Here is a 14221-nt window from a genome sequence, read left to right as displayed (position 1 = left end):
TGGTGTCATTGATCTCTTCCTCGTGTGATCCATGACTTTTCCTCATTGACTCTCGCCATGAAGAGATCACTTTCTTCGCTATGCGACCAGAGCTTTTGAAATTCTGCTCGCGCGTCAAAATCGTAATTTTTCATTCGCCTCCTTTTGTTGTCTCACCTCCGGAGAGCACTCTTCGCGGGCCCCTCTTGCCGATCGTCAAATTAAAATGATAGATTTACGAAACGCGCGCCGCGAAGTCAAAGAGTGGTGATTTGATCTCGAAACTCGCGACTCGCTCTAACCTCATTTCGCGTTATATAAACAATATAAATCATTGATTCTACCATCTGTGGATGGTCTCGATGGTGTGCGTACGGCTTGTTTGTAATTTGATCAATTTGTATAAATGCATATATAAATTTTAAAGCACGACAGTAGGTTAATTGCACGGAGTTGTCGCTCGTCGCGAGATGCAGTCGAAATTCTTACAATTACAAAGTTCATAATCATTAATTTATAAAATATTATGGAAATTCTGCCCCCACCAAGCTGTTGATCGGCATTTTATGGACAGAATTCCGCTTTTGATGTGAAATTTAATTATCTCACATGCCGCGGATGCGCGCGGAGAGAAAAATGAGAACCGCGCGCACCGAAGATGCAAAATCACATGAAATCCAGCGGCATTTCTCGCGGTCTCAGCAAAAAAGTCTATGTACATGATGACGAAGAAGCAGATGAACTGGCGACCGGTTTCTGAAACGGTGCAACAATAAACAAGAATCCAATTGATTTATACAGCAACTTTTACTCTCCATCAATTGAAATGTGTGTCTCCCAGAGTGTGTTGATCTTCGCGATCGTTTCTCCGACTCCACGTGATCGCACACTTTTGCAAATTGTAGGGAGTTGAAGCTTTAAGGCAGTAAAATTAAATCCTCATCGCGGAAATATTTGACCCTGGAAAAGACACTTTTCTCACCTCTCACTTGACATTCAAAGAAATTTCAGATTCATTTGAATAATGCGTTAGTAAAAAAAGCATTATCTCTCGCCATAAATCTGCACTGAGGGAGATTCTGTGCATAAATTACTTAAAAGAGTGACAACTTCTTAATGCGAAGATTAGAAAACTATTAAAACAATGAGGAAATATTCCTTGGAAGTCGTTTTGAATTACAGATAAGAGGAAAAATATCATTAAAAATTGTTGATTCCCATGTTTCTTGGATTATTTCTAATGGAAATAAATCATTTTAGAGTAGGCGGAGCAATAAAAAGGATGTTGTAATTAACTATCTGTTAATCGTACCGAAGAAAAAAACTATTTTTTGCTCAGATTTACGAATTTCTGACTAAACATTTGAAATTCATCGTCACGTCACATTTTGAATTCATCTCGATTGCTTTTCAATGTTTTTCTTTTTCTTTCTTAAAATTCATGCTCACTTTTATAATACACAAATTTGAATATCCAGCATTTTTTGCAATTTTTTGAAACTTCCAATCTTCAAATCCGATTTTAAGTTACTCGATATCGCTTTTGTCCGCTGAATGTGCAAATGAGAAATTTCCACATAAATTGGTGACATTGTGCTTTTGCAATTTTGCCACCTTTTGCAGAAATTCTTCGTGTGCAGCGCACACAAATGGCAGATGAACACGCAGCCTCGCATCGCGCCAAGTGTGTGCGTTATGCAATCACGAGGCGAGATTGAATTTCTGCGGCGATCGCACGGCATCCCAAAAGCACGTCTAGTGTGAGGAAGATGATCTTCTTATTTGGTGGGCACAATTACATAAATTGCTCGCGATGACACTTGCGTAGGGCCACAATTTACCTGTGTTTTGGCGGTAATTCGACAAGATCAACAAGCTTTCTAAATCCTCAATACACGGTGGTTGTACCGTGTAATTGTGTGAATTGCATTTGTCCGTCAAAATTTCTCTTTACATTAGTAGCTTCATCCAATTATGGATGGAAAAACACTTGTTTTTGGCAATTGAGTTGTTCGGCAAACAATGTTCAATGAATAATTATTTTAATGCTGTTGAATGGATTCATTTAGAGACACTCAAGTGCATTTATTTCTCGCAATTGAGTCACTTCTTCGGACGGAATGGACTTGATTAGTGTGGACGTGCGAAATTCATTACGAAATGCGGTGTACATGAAATTGGAATCAAGTCTCTGCCTTTTTCACGACCCATTCAATATCTGAGTAGGTTCAGTATGCAAACAGTCACAGTGATTCTGCAAGAAGTTGAACAATGAAATTTCGTAAATTGCTTTGCATGTTAGATGCCTTTCTTATTCTCGGAAATACCACACATTGAGATTCCAGCGCGGGCTTCATGCTTTCGAGGAGAAATTCAGCAAAGAAATTTGCCCACTCGAGAGTTGCGAGGAAAAGGTAATTTTATTGATCGAGGACTCTATCAACAATGACTGCTCTTCTCACGCGGTTATAAATAGAGTGACTGGTAAAAAAAAAAGTCAGCAGGATTCAGCATTTGGGGATCGCTTGAGGAACAGTTGAGTTGCTATTTGCACATCTTGCGCGGAGATCCTTAGACGATGATCTGGAAGGGAGCGAATTGCTGCGGGAAGGCGTGAACTCGTTCGATGTTTGAGGGCGCGGGCTCAGGTTGCTGCTGAACTGGGGCATCTGCAACGAAGGACACCAAGGATTAGAGGGGAATTGTGCGGATTGGACAGATCAGGAACCTTGTGGCGGCGCCAATTGCTTGGCCTGCTGCTGCTGCGCTGCCTGCTGGCTCAGGGAGTTGGCGATTGCGTCAGGCAGTGGTGGTGGCTGAGGAAGATGATCTCCCACGGGCTGGAAGCCGTTCTCATCAGCGATGTACTGCACGTGGATGGGCGTGCCATCGGGGGCGGTGTAGGAGTAGGAGCCGGTCTGCACCAGGACGTCCTGCTCTTCGAATCCAGACTCAGCTCCGGTCTCTGGGTCGATTCGGGGCACTTGGGCGCGCTTCGTGAATCCCGCTCCCTCGACATTGATGCCATTGCCAGCTTCGTAGCTGCAAGAGAAGAGTTGATCCTTTTCGCTCTTGCTCGCCACACACTCAGCCTTACCTGAAGTTGAAGCTGCCATCCTGGCCGACAGACTCTGTGTAGCGCAGGATTGGCACTGGCGTCACGTGTTCACTGTCCACGGGCTGTGCTGCCTGAGGAGCGCCCTGAGGAGCAGCTCCCACCACCAGAATCGCCGCACAGAATGTCACAACGAACTTCCACATTGTCGCGTTCGACTCTGCAAACAATTTCACAAAGAAAGTCAGTCGAGTGAGAGAGAGAGCACACAAATGGGCAATGGTGGAAAGTACTAACAAGTGTTGGGTGTTAAAAGGTAAATCCAAAGCTTGATCCTCCTCCTGAACAGGTGGGCGTTGAGTGACTGATTCTGGAACACAATGGGACATGGTATTTATAGTGATGGATAAAACTATGGTGGTGGATCTATTTGCACGAAGCCTCAAATTATACAATTAATGTGTGAGTTGTCCAAAAAATCTCAATGTCCCCGGCACAAAATATTTTCGGTCAATATTTAGTAATAAGCACTATTTGCTTTTCCAATAATAAATTATGCCATAACAGATGAGTGCGCTCAAGAGGAGCATTTTGAGGCTCTCTTTTTGCCTCCAGAGGCGATTTTTTTTGTCACCACACCGTTTATGCAAAGTGCGCGACCGCAGAAGAATGGCAGTTGCATCCCAACTCATTTTCTCAGTTGTGCTTTTGTGACACACATTCAGTATATTGTGATCGATCGGAGAAGTGATTGAACTCGGAGTGATACAGCGATGAAGAGAGTGCAAATCTTACGAGTAAATTTTAACCAAAAAAAATTTTAAGCATAAAAATACTTAAATTCATTTTGATCCTAATTGAACTAATATTGCTTTTAAGCAAAAATTAAAACCAAATGGAAATATTCTTTAATAATAAAGTCAAAAAAGAAAATATGGTCTCTTCAATTTTTAGCCTAATACTTAGAAAGTCCTCTTAATTGTTATCTCTATATTGATACAGCTGAAAAATCTCCGATAATCCTCTCTATACGATGTGCTCGTTCCATAACTCGCAGCAACTTGGCAAATCTTGCATTCACACTTTAGTGATTTTGAAATGTCTTACTTTTCCTTCATCAATTGTTCGAATCTTAGTAAAAAGAAAATCCTTATTCCAAATGTTAAATGCAAAAAAAAAGATTGAATTGATTTAGCAAACTAAAGATTTCAGTTTCAGTCAAAATCCAAAGTGTCCTCTAAAATCCCAGTTCACTAACAAGGTGTTGGAAGTCATGGAGTTTGCACAGATTTCTGTGACTTTGCTTGGGGCAAAAAATCCTCCGCCTGTTTTCTTAATTGATTAAATCTTCGTTTGGGGCGATAATTAGTTTTCTCTACATTTTTCACTTTTACTATCGAAAATCGCACGGTACTTTTGATTTTCACACACACGCCGGACGCTGACCGGCAAGAAGTTGCCTCAGCCCAAAGTGGGAGTTCAGACACACAGGTGAGAAAATGGCATTTTTGCACATTTCAAATATTATCTTCAATTATGTCATTCATTTTGTGCCAATTTATTTTTAGAATTCACACCACTTTTCATGGCAGATGCTGGAATCTGCTGCGAAGGTCTGGCCAGTTTGGCATCTGGGTTCGAGGCATTTGGCCACCCACAGAGAAGGTGGAAACATTGAGGCGAGATTAATTGAGAAAATCGGCAAATTTTGAGCGAGTGTTCTTATTATTAAGTGTATTTTTTCACAGCATCTGAGTATTTCTTGCGGACATGACCAGGCTGATCTATGGCTTCGTGTCGGTCGGCGGCTGGGCTGTGGCCAGGTAGGCCAAGGCTCTCTGGATGGCCTCAGGGATTGGAGGAGCCGTGGGCAGGTGATCTCCGACTGGCACGTATCCGTTCTCATCGGCGACGTAGCTGACGCTGTACACTTGGCCGTCGTCGCCCGTGTAGCTGTAAGATCCTCGGGCGCTGATGCCGGAATTCTCGGAGTCGACCTGCTTTAGCTCGCCCTCCTGCTCAGCCTTGGTTCCATCGCTCTGTTCGAAGCTGCAGAAGAGGATTTACGTCTTAAGGCCTGTCTTCAGCTGGGATACGATTGCTGTACTTACGCGTAATGGTATTTCCCGTCGTGTTCCACATTGCTCTCCTGCCTCAGGATGGACACTTCCGGCTTGCCGCTGAGCTCCTGTGGCGCCGCCAGGACGCATGCCACGAGTGAGAGTACCACGAAGACGATCTTCATTCTGATGGATTGTGCAAGAACAGATGACTTGACCCGTGTGAGATTGAACACAAGCAACTACTGACGCCCATTCCAGAGGTGCTGGCTTTTATATCCGATGGAGCAGAGAGGAGATTCTCAAGAGCCACCCATAGAACCAACAAGCAAAGTCTTGGCGAGTTTTTTTCGCGCGCGCATCCCTCCCACCAAGTCGCGGTGCCACATATTTTCGGCAATCAAGGTGGTGATGATCATCGCGCCAAGAATATCTTCATGATCGTGAACTGCAGTCCACCAGCTGATTGGGCGCCTGCCTACATGGTGGATGCCTTGGGAAAGGCGCGCGCTAAAGTGCATCAACAATGACCTTCTGCCTTGTGTATTTTATTGTTGTTAATGTTACTAAATTTTTTTGGGGACGCGCCTCGCCAACACTTTCTGCGCTCCCACAAAAATTAATGCGCAAAGTAGCATCACAATTAAAGTCACACGTTGTAAAGCTGATAGGCATCAGCTCGAGAGTGTGTGACCCTAAGCAAATTTAATACTCCATTAGCTTCGCCAGTCTGTGGGTTAGCTGAGGAATTTTGGCAATGCAGCGGGTGTTCCACAGCGCGATCTTCCATTGGTGATCTTAAGGCGAAAATCTTCTCGGGAATCTAATTAATCACCCTATTGAAATGGCGAGTGAATAGGTTGATTTCAGGGTTATTGCCAGATGTCTTGAGGAATTTTTTTTTTGTTCATCCAGAGTATCATCCATGTCACGACATATTCACGACAAAAATCCACGAGAGCTCTAGAAAAAATGAGTCAAGAGGCTCAAGTGAAGAGTGAAGAAATTGCATTGACTTGCAGAGGTAGAAAAAATGTTAGTGTGTCACGATCGCTGGATGCTTTAAATTTGTAATTATCTCCAATTCACAGGGGCGAGTCATTTAATCCTCACCTACTGTACACCCTCGAGAGAGGCACTTTCCTAACGTGCTGCGCAAATATTGCATTATCGAGTGTGTTCGGGGAAAAAAGTATCACGCTGCGTGAATGATCAGAGTCTGGATGGCTAAAGTCAACAATGGCGTTGGATGGACATAAATTCAGATGCTTAACAGGAACAAACACTAATTAATTAGAGGAGATTTCTGATTCCCCTAGATTGTGGAACCTTGACCTTTGCGCATAACAAGCAAAAGTGCCACTTTACAATGTGTCGCTGGAGATTGTCGTAAGCTTCCCTCATTTGCCAACTAATTAATATGTTTGAGGTGAATTTTTTCGGTAAAATTTATGTAATGTCCAGCAGCCGGAGGTAAAAAGCACCTCATCACAAATTGTTACTCATTCTGCGTTATCTGACCATCTCTTGGCGCAACAAATGCGTTGCGCAACATGTAATATTATTTATTTCTCTTGCTCTCCCTCTTCGCGATGATCCCAAATTACATATAACATCTTTTTACCACCTTTTGTGCTAGTTTGTTGTAGGAGAAAGTTCTCTCTATGCTTTTCCATGCAACTAATCTCATGTCTCGATATTGATTTTCGTTGTGACAATATTGAAGATGATCGCCACATAACATTTTCGGCCAATTGCACGGATGAAAATTCACAAGACATGCGCGTGTTTCTTATAAAACATTTTTATATGGTCTTTTTCATGCTCTCTTCTTGAGATATATCGATTTTTCCTTTCTGTGTTGTATGGCAGCTGAATTTAAAATTTCTTTACATCATCATCATCATCATCGTAGAAAAATTTGGCATCTGCACAGAGTATTTAAATAGCTAAATCTGTAAGACATGTTGTGTGGCGACTCTTTCTACTTCCGTGTTTTCGGCTGTGAGGCGATGTACTCCAGAGCTTTCTGGATGGCAGGCGGAATTGGGGGACTCGTGGGCAGGTGATCACCCTGGAATCACACCATGCAAGAGTGATCTTCTCACGCCAAAGCACTGAATTTACTCACTTGAGGCACAAATCCATTCTCATCGTCCGCAGAGTAGTTCAGCACGATCAATTGTCCTTCCGGCGAGGTGTACGACACTGATCCTTGGGCGATGATCACGTCGCTGCTGTCGGGACTCGTGGCGCGCTTCAGTGTGCCCGTCTCCTGACCCTTGATCCCATTGGCGGTCTCGTAGCTGCGAACAGAAGCCAAATTGATATGTAAATTGTGTGATGATCATGGACCAGAAAAAAAACGCCTGAAGATCGACAAAATTTCTCATTGATCGCGGATAATCTTCGAATTCTTATGCAAATGAGTGATCACAGATTGAGCAATTAAACAATGCATTCTCACTTGTACTGATAAGATCCGTCGGGTTCTATGTTCGACTCCTGACTGATGATCGCGATGGGTTCAGTTGCCTTGGGCGCCTGAGGAGCACCTTCGGTCCAAATGGCCATCAAAGCAATGGCACTGCAGATGATGATCTACACACGAGATGATCAATTACATTCCAATGTCATCAATTACACTATTACTTACAAATTTCATTGTGATATCCAAAAAAAAGAAACTACGATCACGATCACTGATCTTCCTCACTTAGTCGTGTCTTCTTCGAAGCAATCACAGTTTCACAGATCAATTTACACAGAAGCACTTCACACAAGGTTCTAACGAGGGAAATGCACTTGGTGTCTCTATTTATATGATCGCAGCATCTTGGAGGGAATTTCCATTGTACGAGAGCCTCCCGCCACTCATGCTATTGCACATGAATGCAATTTTATCGGCGCAAATCCGCGCAAGATGCAGCGAGACACTCATGAGCATTTACATAGTCGTTTTTCTGCATAATGTTGACTAATTAACATTTGATGGAGGCTGCTTTTTAGCACCTCACGCGTGAAAATTGGTGGTACTTTTGGACACCCGTAAATCACATCGACAAGCTCCTCATTATTTATGAAGTGTATCCAATTCCTCATTGCAATCGCTGGGGGATAGAAATTTGCAGCTCGATTGCTATTTCAACACCTCCACTGAGTTTTCTCCCCCGAGTGACGAGCGTCGCCTTCGCCAGTTGTGATTATCAGATGATTAAATACGGTAGCGTCGCGTAAATTGTAAATACAGCGTCATTGGTCGTGCTGAATTTCTCTGGGATGGGTTCGCCGTGGTTGGAAAGGAAAATTGGAAGGTGATCTCCATTGTGGCGAAGTGGGTGCGCGCGAAAAACGCTCCGAAGTGACCCAATGACCTTCTCGAGTCCCCCACAAATCCTCCGCCAGCGATTTAATGGCCTGGAAAAATGCACTTAAGCGGTGCTAAAATGAGAACAAGCGAATCGTGAGCGAGATTGATCTTCGGCGGATTCTGGGCCTCAAGAGGAAGCAATACCTTCGCTTGGCACTGCATTGATTGTATAATAGGTGCACTTTGTGGAAGTCTATCATAATTTGCAGAGATTTCATCCATTGTCTCTCAGACCAACTTAATTTAGCACCTCAAAGTTGTTCCTTGACGATAGGCTATTCATTAAATTGAGATATAAGGCAAACCGGGGAATTTTTATGCAGGTGAAAATGATTTAACACTGAACTTACCCGGGAGATTAAACTGACGAAATAAGCCAGATTCTTAATCTCGAATTTCAGGTCATTTTCTTTAACCAAAGAATGCCCCTAAAGATCTAATCAATCTCCATTTATGAAATGTTTAAAATAGTATGAAAAATTCTATTAAATCTCAGAGAATTCCAGTGTTAAAACTCCCTCGACTTTATACATTTTTTATTCATACTTTGTAAATAATTTTCCAACTTATCGTAATGCATTTAGCAAGTATTGAAGGTATTGAGCAATTTATAAACTCGTTTGATATTTCGCATTTAGTGATGAAATCCAGTAAAGAGCCTCTTTGAATTGATTAGAATTGCTGAACTTTTCTGAAAGTTACCTTTGAAATTTTCCCCTCGCGAGCAATTCAAGAGACTCTCTTAATGATGACACGATCATCAAGACCAGCAATTGTTGACGCTCCCATAGTTTCAGAGTGTAGAAAAATGAAGAAAATACAAAGTGCTGGAAATGTAGAGCCCGAAGAAGCGAAAGTATTGGGATTTTCAGATTTACGAACAACATTAATGGGTAAATGTGAAGGTTAAGTTGCATTCCATGTGGCGTCTGATGCGCTTCGATAGTTTCAATTATGGTTGTGATTAAGTTGATTTTATTATATCAGTTGCAATATTTGCATTTGTACTATTTAAATGTCTCTTGTATGTCTTCGCATCTTTCAAAATATATTATTCTCATTACATTTCAAATAAATTGATGCTCTTGGACGCAATATTGCATTTTCTGCTCGGCAATTTGTATGCCAGTCAGGATGGCAGATTTGCGAATTCTCACCATAATCGGCATCGAGTTGGTTGATTTATCATTTTTCTCCACACTTTAATCATCCTCGGCTCTTTATTGGGTCACAATAAATTATCTGCGTGACGAATTTGTCGAGTGGAAGAAAAAAAAAGTGAGCTTTGACGGTGAGATTGAGTGGGAATTTTTATTCTATCTCTCCTAATGCGGCAAATTAATATAATTTGGCATGTGCAACTAATTAGGCTTATTTACTGCTGCTCGTCGCTCTTCTTGAGCGACTGAAGGTACTTGAGGGCTCGCGCGATGGGCTCAGGAATGGCTGGGATGTGGCTGCCGACTGGACGGAATCCGAACTCATCGGCCACGTACTGAACAGAGATCACTTGTCCATCAGGAGCTGTGTAGGAATATCCGCCGTTGGCGCTCGTCCCGGCGAATTCAGAGTTCTCTCCTGGTCGCACGCTTCCCTGCTCCTGCACTTGCACGCCGTTCTCCAGGTTGTAGCTGAACTTGTAGGTTCCATCGGGAAGGGCGCCGCTGTTCTTGTAGTTCTTCGGCGAGATGGTCTCGAAAGGGCGCTTGGTCTCTGGGACGGTCTTTGGTCGCTGCTCAATCGGCTGGAGCGAGATAAACATCAGTGAATGTGCAGAAGAGATTGATTTTCTTGAGCTAAATACCTTCTGAGTTGTCAACACGATGGATTTCTCTGTAACTCTAGAACTCGGGACTTTCTGTGTGGTTGGCTTTTCTTCATTGGGCTCAACTGAGGATGACGAAACGACTTTCGGAGTGGTTTTGGGTTGTTTTGGCATGCAAACCGAGGAGAAGCACTATAATCGAAGGTAGAAAAAAACGCGTTATTTAACATGATTATCAATTTGTTAGAAAGTTTTACCTGAAATGTCGCAGGTTCACTCGTTGAGCGTTCCAAACTTGGTTGGTGATTCTCAAAGGGTGGAAGAAGTTCAAACACTTCTATCGATGGCGGGGAAATTTCCACTGGTTTCTCTTCAAACGGAGGCAGAAGATCAACAGCTGGACTCTCCGGATTGGATTGTGCGCAGCATCCGTAAACAGTCACGAGGAATAGCAACTAGAAGCGATAGATAAATCACTGATAAATCCTTGGGAATTATTCCATCTCTTACCACGTAATGCTTCATCGCAGATTATTTAGCGCAGACTGGTGAGATTTACAAAAATTCCTACAGTTTTATACCACTATATAAGACTTTTTTTCATGGTGTGTCTTGTAAGAAAATGTCACATTGCGAGTGTATGAGCAGATGTTGATTTCAGGTAGGAAGCTGTCCTCTGACAACGACGCACCCCAAAACAACATCAAATCTCCCCATTTTCACAGCACATTTTCCACATTTCCCACGGTTTGTTGATGTACAGGAAGCCCGCCAAAAACTTGAACTTGAATAGGAGAAAACCGCGTGATACAGTTTCGAATGGCGCGATTGGCAGAGGCCAACGAGAAACCTCTCCAAGGCTGGTCTTTCTGGTGTCATCTGTTTTAACATTGGCCCAGGCAAAAATTCACCACGAAAATCTGTAGAAATCGCGAGATTAATGTCTTGAACTGGTTTTCTACTTTTTCTGCACTGCCCGATCATCTCCATAAAACAGCCAGAAATCGCGTGAGCTTTCGCGCGCGCCACTGCCGAAAAGCTCCCGTGAAACTTTCAAAGTCAAAGTGAAGATCGATAGCTGAGTTCGCATTGAAATCGTCTTCTCTTTGTGCCACAGTATTCATGAGACAACAGGCTTGTCATCGTGAGACTAAACGACAAGTTTGTCTTTATCAAATTGCTGGAAGACTCTAATAAGGATTAAAGGTGCATATAGGTAGAAGTAAATTTACTGAGTGTTTCTTTCCTAATAACATTCTAAGTCCTTTCAGATGATTTACATAAATTTTACTATTTTTCAGTGAAAAACTTGTCTCAAAACTTGGAATTGATTCGATACATAAATACTTTGAAACCATTGCACGAAATATTTTTAAATTTAATTTTCTTGAATAAATCGTTACTCAACTATCTATTTGTTCTGTGGTAAAATTTGCCTAATCAATTCAAATAAATATAATTATTGACTTTCTCAGCAAACAAACATGATATAGTAGCAAATTCAACTGCTGTTAACGCTATTTCTTGACATCCATAAAGTAATTTTACGATCTACTTACTTGTGGGATTACAAACACCCTTAAAATAATTTATTCACCACATTTGGAAGAATTCCCATATGAGAAATCCAGTGTTGAGCCCCCCCCAATGGAAATATCATTTTAAATATCTCGTTTCGCGTTTTTATCGCTCTTTTACGACCGTCATAAATATAAGGCAAAATGCCTCGTGATCCATCTTTCTAAAAAGCAAAGAAAAAGATCAAATTTTTTTTCCTCTTTCTTAATTTCTGGGATCGCACAAAAAGTTCAAAAGGCAGCATTTTTTGCAGATCCTCCCGGACCTTTCAGGTTGTTCGCCCTCAAGTCGCCTCAATTAAGCAGAGCAAATATCTCCCAATGGGAGTGACAATGCTGTTGCCCGTGAGTATCCAAATATTTTGTCGAGCGCGGAGATTAATAAGGCAAAATTTACATAAATTACAAATTCAATAGATGAACTGAATATTTCACCGCCTCGAATGTTGCCTCTTTCAGCCCATTGTCCAAATAATTGCTGCCACAACAGTGGAACAAAAGGAGGATCGCGCGCTGATTATGTCATAGGCAAGGTGTGTGCGTGACCTTGCCGGATTCACTCTCATCTCCAGAAAGTGGATCACATTTTCCCATTCACGTAAGACGAGTGGCTCTGTTACTGGGAGAAGAGGCGCCGGTGGATTCCAGAGAAGGTTATGATGCGCAAAGAAGACATTAGCGAATTAAATTAATCTTTAATTTATTCATTCGGGAAGTTGACTTTTTGCTGCTTTGATGAAATCGAAAGTGGGGAACACATTGGAGAATCAACGGACTGTTTGGGGCTGGTTTACTTCTTGTGCAGGTTGGCGACGTACGTGAGGGCGCGCTGGATGAGCTCTGGCACTGGTGGGGCGACGGGCAGGTGGGCGCCGACGGGCTGGAAGCCACCCTCGTTGGCGACGTAGTCCACGCGGTAGGTGACGCCGTCATCGCCCACGTACTGGTAGAAACCGTTGGCCCTCAGGGCCTCGGCCTCGGTGTGCTTGTTCTCCACGCGGCCAGACTCCTCAGCCAGGATCTTGTTCTCAGTCTCGTACAGGTAGTGGTAGCCGTCCTCGTCTCCGGAGCGCTCCTGCTGCAGGATCCTCCAGCCGCCCTCGCCATGGCCGTAGTTGGACACGCGCTGGTAGGTCTCGACGGGCGCGACGTAGGCTGGCTCGTAGCGAGGCGCGGTGGTGACTGTGGTCACGGGTCGGACAGTGACGAATTTCTCGGGCTGCTGGACATATCGGCCGTCATTGTAGGAACTGAAGCAGAGATTTTTGTTAGTTTGCAAGACACTCCCGAAGGAATCACGCGGGAACTTACACGTGCTTGTAGGGGTTGTCAACGTGGACGTATTTGCCAGAGTCACCGCCGTCATGGACGTAATTGCGTCCGTCGTGGACGTACTTTCCACTGTCGTCGTGCACATAACGTCCATCGGTCGCACCGTAGTATCTACCGTCATCCACACGGTAGTTGGGGCGGTTGAAGACGAACGGGCGGTAAGTCTGGGCCGTGGCGACGCCCACGAGCAGAGCAATCTTCCGGGGAGAGAGAAAAGAGATCACACTTTGTCCACTCGATAATCCATCTGCGTTGATCCACTTACCAAAAACAGTTTCATTTTGGGAGTTTGAAATCTACCACCTTTTTCACCCAGCGAGAAAGTGTGACTGGTGTCTTCTGCTCCGCCGTGAGATATTTATATATGGACCACCGCCACAGCGAGATTATATCAAAATCTGCCCGGAGACTTGATGATCTCTATCTGCCTGTCTTCGTTAGAAAAAAACGCATAGATGAGCCTCTCCTTCTCACAATTCCACCAATATCAGCACCAATAAAGAAGGACACATGCGTAATCCAAATACAGTGGATCAAGTTTTGCCAGAAATTTATGATTTTTCACACACGTCTTCGCTCGATTCCATCAATTATACGTGTAGCTCACCTTACATCAATTTGTGCATCCGCTTACGTGTGACTCCTCTCCATCTAATTTAATATTCCCTAACACACCCACATTATTGAAATTAGTTCCCCCAGATCGAGCATAAGTATCTCATTTTTTTGCAGAATCCATTCAATTGAGTTCTTCACTTGATCTCACATTGTTAAAATGTCGAGGTGCAACGGAGAGTAATTTCGATTACTTGCACTTTTCATCGGGTTCGTCGCTCAAGTCTTTCGTTTGTTTGCTTTGCCTTATCTTAAAGTATGTGAGAGACAAAAATTTCACGCAGCATTGAAGGAAATTTTCGCACAAATCCACATCAAAACCATTGGCAATGGATAGAAAAATTCACAACTTTGCCTCCTTTCGACGAAACTCAAAGCCTCATCCCGCGATCGAGGATCTTTGGCTCGTGATAGTGACGCTTTTTTTTAGAGTATATGTCTAATTAATATGCAGAAGATAGAAGATCT

The 14221-nt window shown here is 43.1% G+C and overlaps 3 protein-coding genes across 3 annotated transcripts; all 3 read right to left on the bottom strand.

Annotated features, from left to right (window-relative positions):
- Positions 1 to 2441: 2441 nt before the first annotated feature.
- LOC132264213 (endocuticle structural glycoprotein SgAbd-2-like) lies at positions 2442 to 3240 on the bottom strand. The gene is made up of 3 exons (XM_059764325.1): positions 3077 to 3240; positions 2708 to 3021; positions 2442 to 2648 (listed from the first exon to the last, which is right to left on the bottom strand). Exons 1-3 carry the CDS (start codon positions 3238 to 3240, stop codon positions 2551 to 2553), a joined length of 576 nt encoding a protein of 191 aa, XP_059620308.1. The 3' UTR covers positions 2442 to 2550.
- Positions 3241 to 6882: 3642 nt separating this feature from the next.
- Positions 6883 to 7902, bottom strand: LOC132264370 (endocuticle structural glycoprotein ABD-4-like). The gene is made up of 4 exons (XM_059764556.1): positions 7751 to 7902; positions 7562 to 7695; positions 7226 to 7400; positions 6883 to 7168 (listed from the first exon to the last, which is right to left on the bottom strand). The coding sequence occupies exons 1-4, from the start codon at positions 7757 to 7759 to the stop codon at positions 7079 to 7081; spliced, it is 408 nt and encodes a 135-aa protein (XP_059620539.1). The 5' UTR covers positions 7760 to 7902; the 3' UTR covers positions 6883 to 7078.
- Positions 7903 to 9769: 1867 nt separating this feature from the next.
- LOC132264369 (larval cuticle protein LCP-22-like) lies at positions 9770 to 10838 on the bottom strand. The gene is made up of 4 exons (XM_059764555.1): positions 10740 to 10838; positions 10487 to 10684; positions 10269 to 10421; positions 9770 to 10208 (listed from the first exon to the last, which is right to left on the bottom strand). Exons 1-4 carry the CDS (start codon positions 10752 to 10754, stop codon positions 9840 to 9842), a joined length of 735 nt encoding a protein of 244 aa, XP_059620538.1. The 5' UTR covers positions 10755 to 10838; the 3' UTR covers positions 9770 to 9839.
- Positions 10839 to 14221: the final 3383 nt, after the last annotated feature.

This window comes from Phlebotomus argentipes, unplaced genomic scaffold (genome assembly GCF_947086385.1).
Source record: "Phlebotomus argentipes unplaced genomic scaffold, Phlebotomus argentipes genome assembly contig_32, whole genome shotgun sequence".
In the NCBI taxonomy this organism is placed as follows: Eukaryota; Metazoa; Arthropoda; class Insecta; order Diptera; family Psychodidae; genus Phlebotomus; species Phlebotomus argentipes.
Note: the sequence above shows the minus strand (reverse complement) of the source record. Positions and strands in the feature narration are given on the sequence as shown.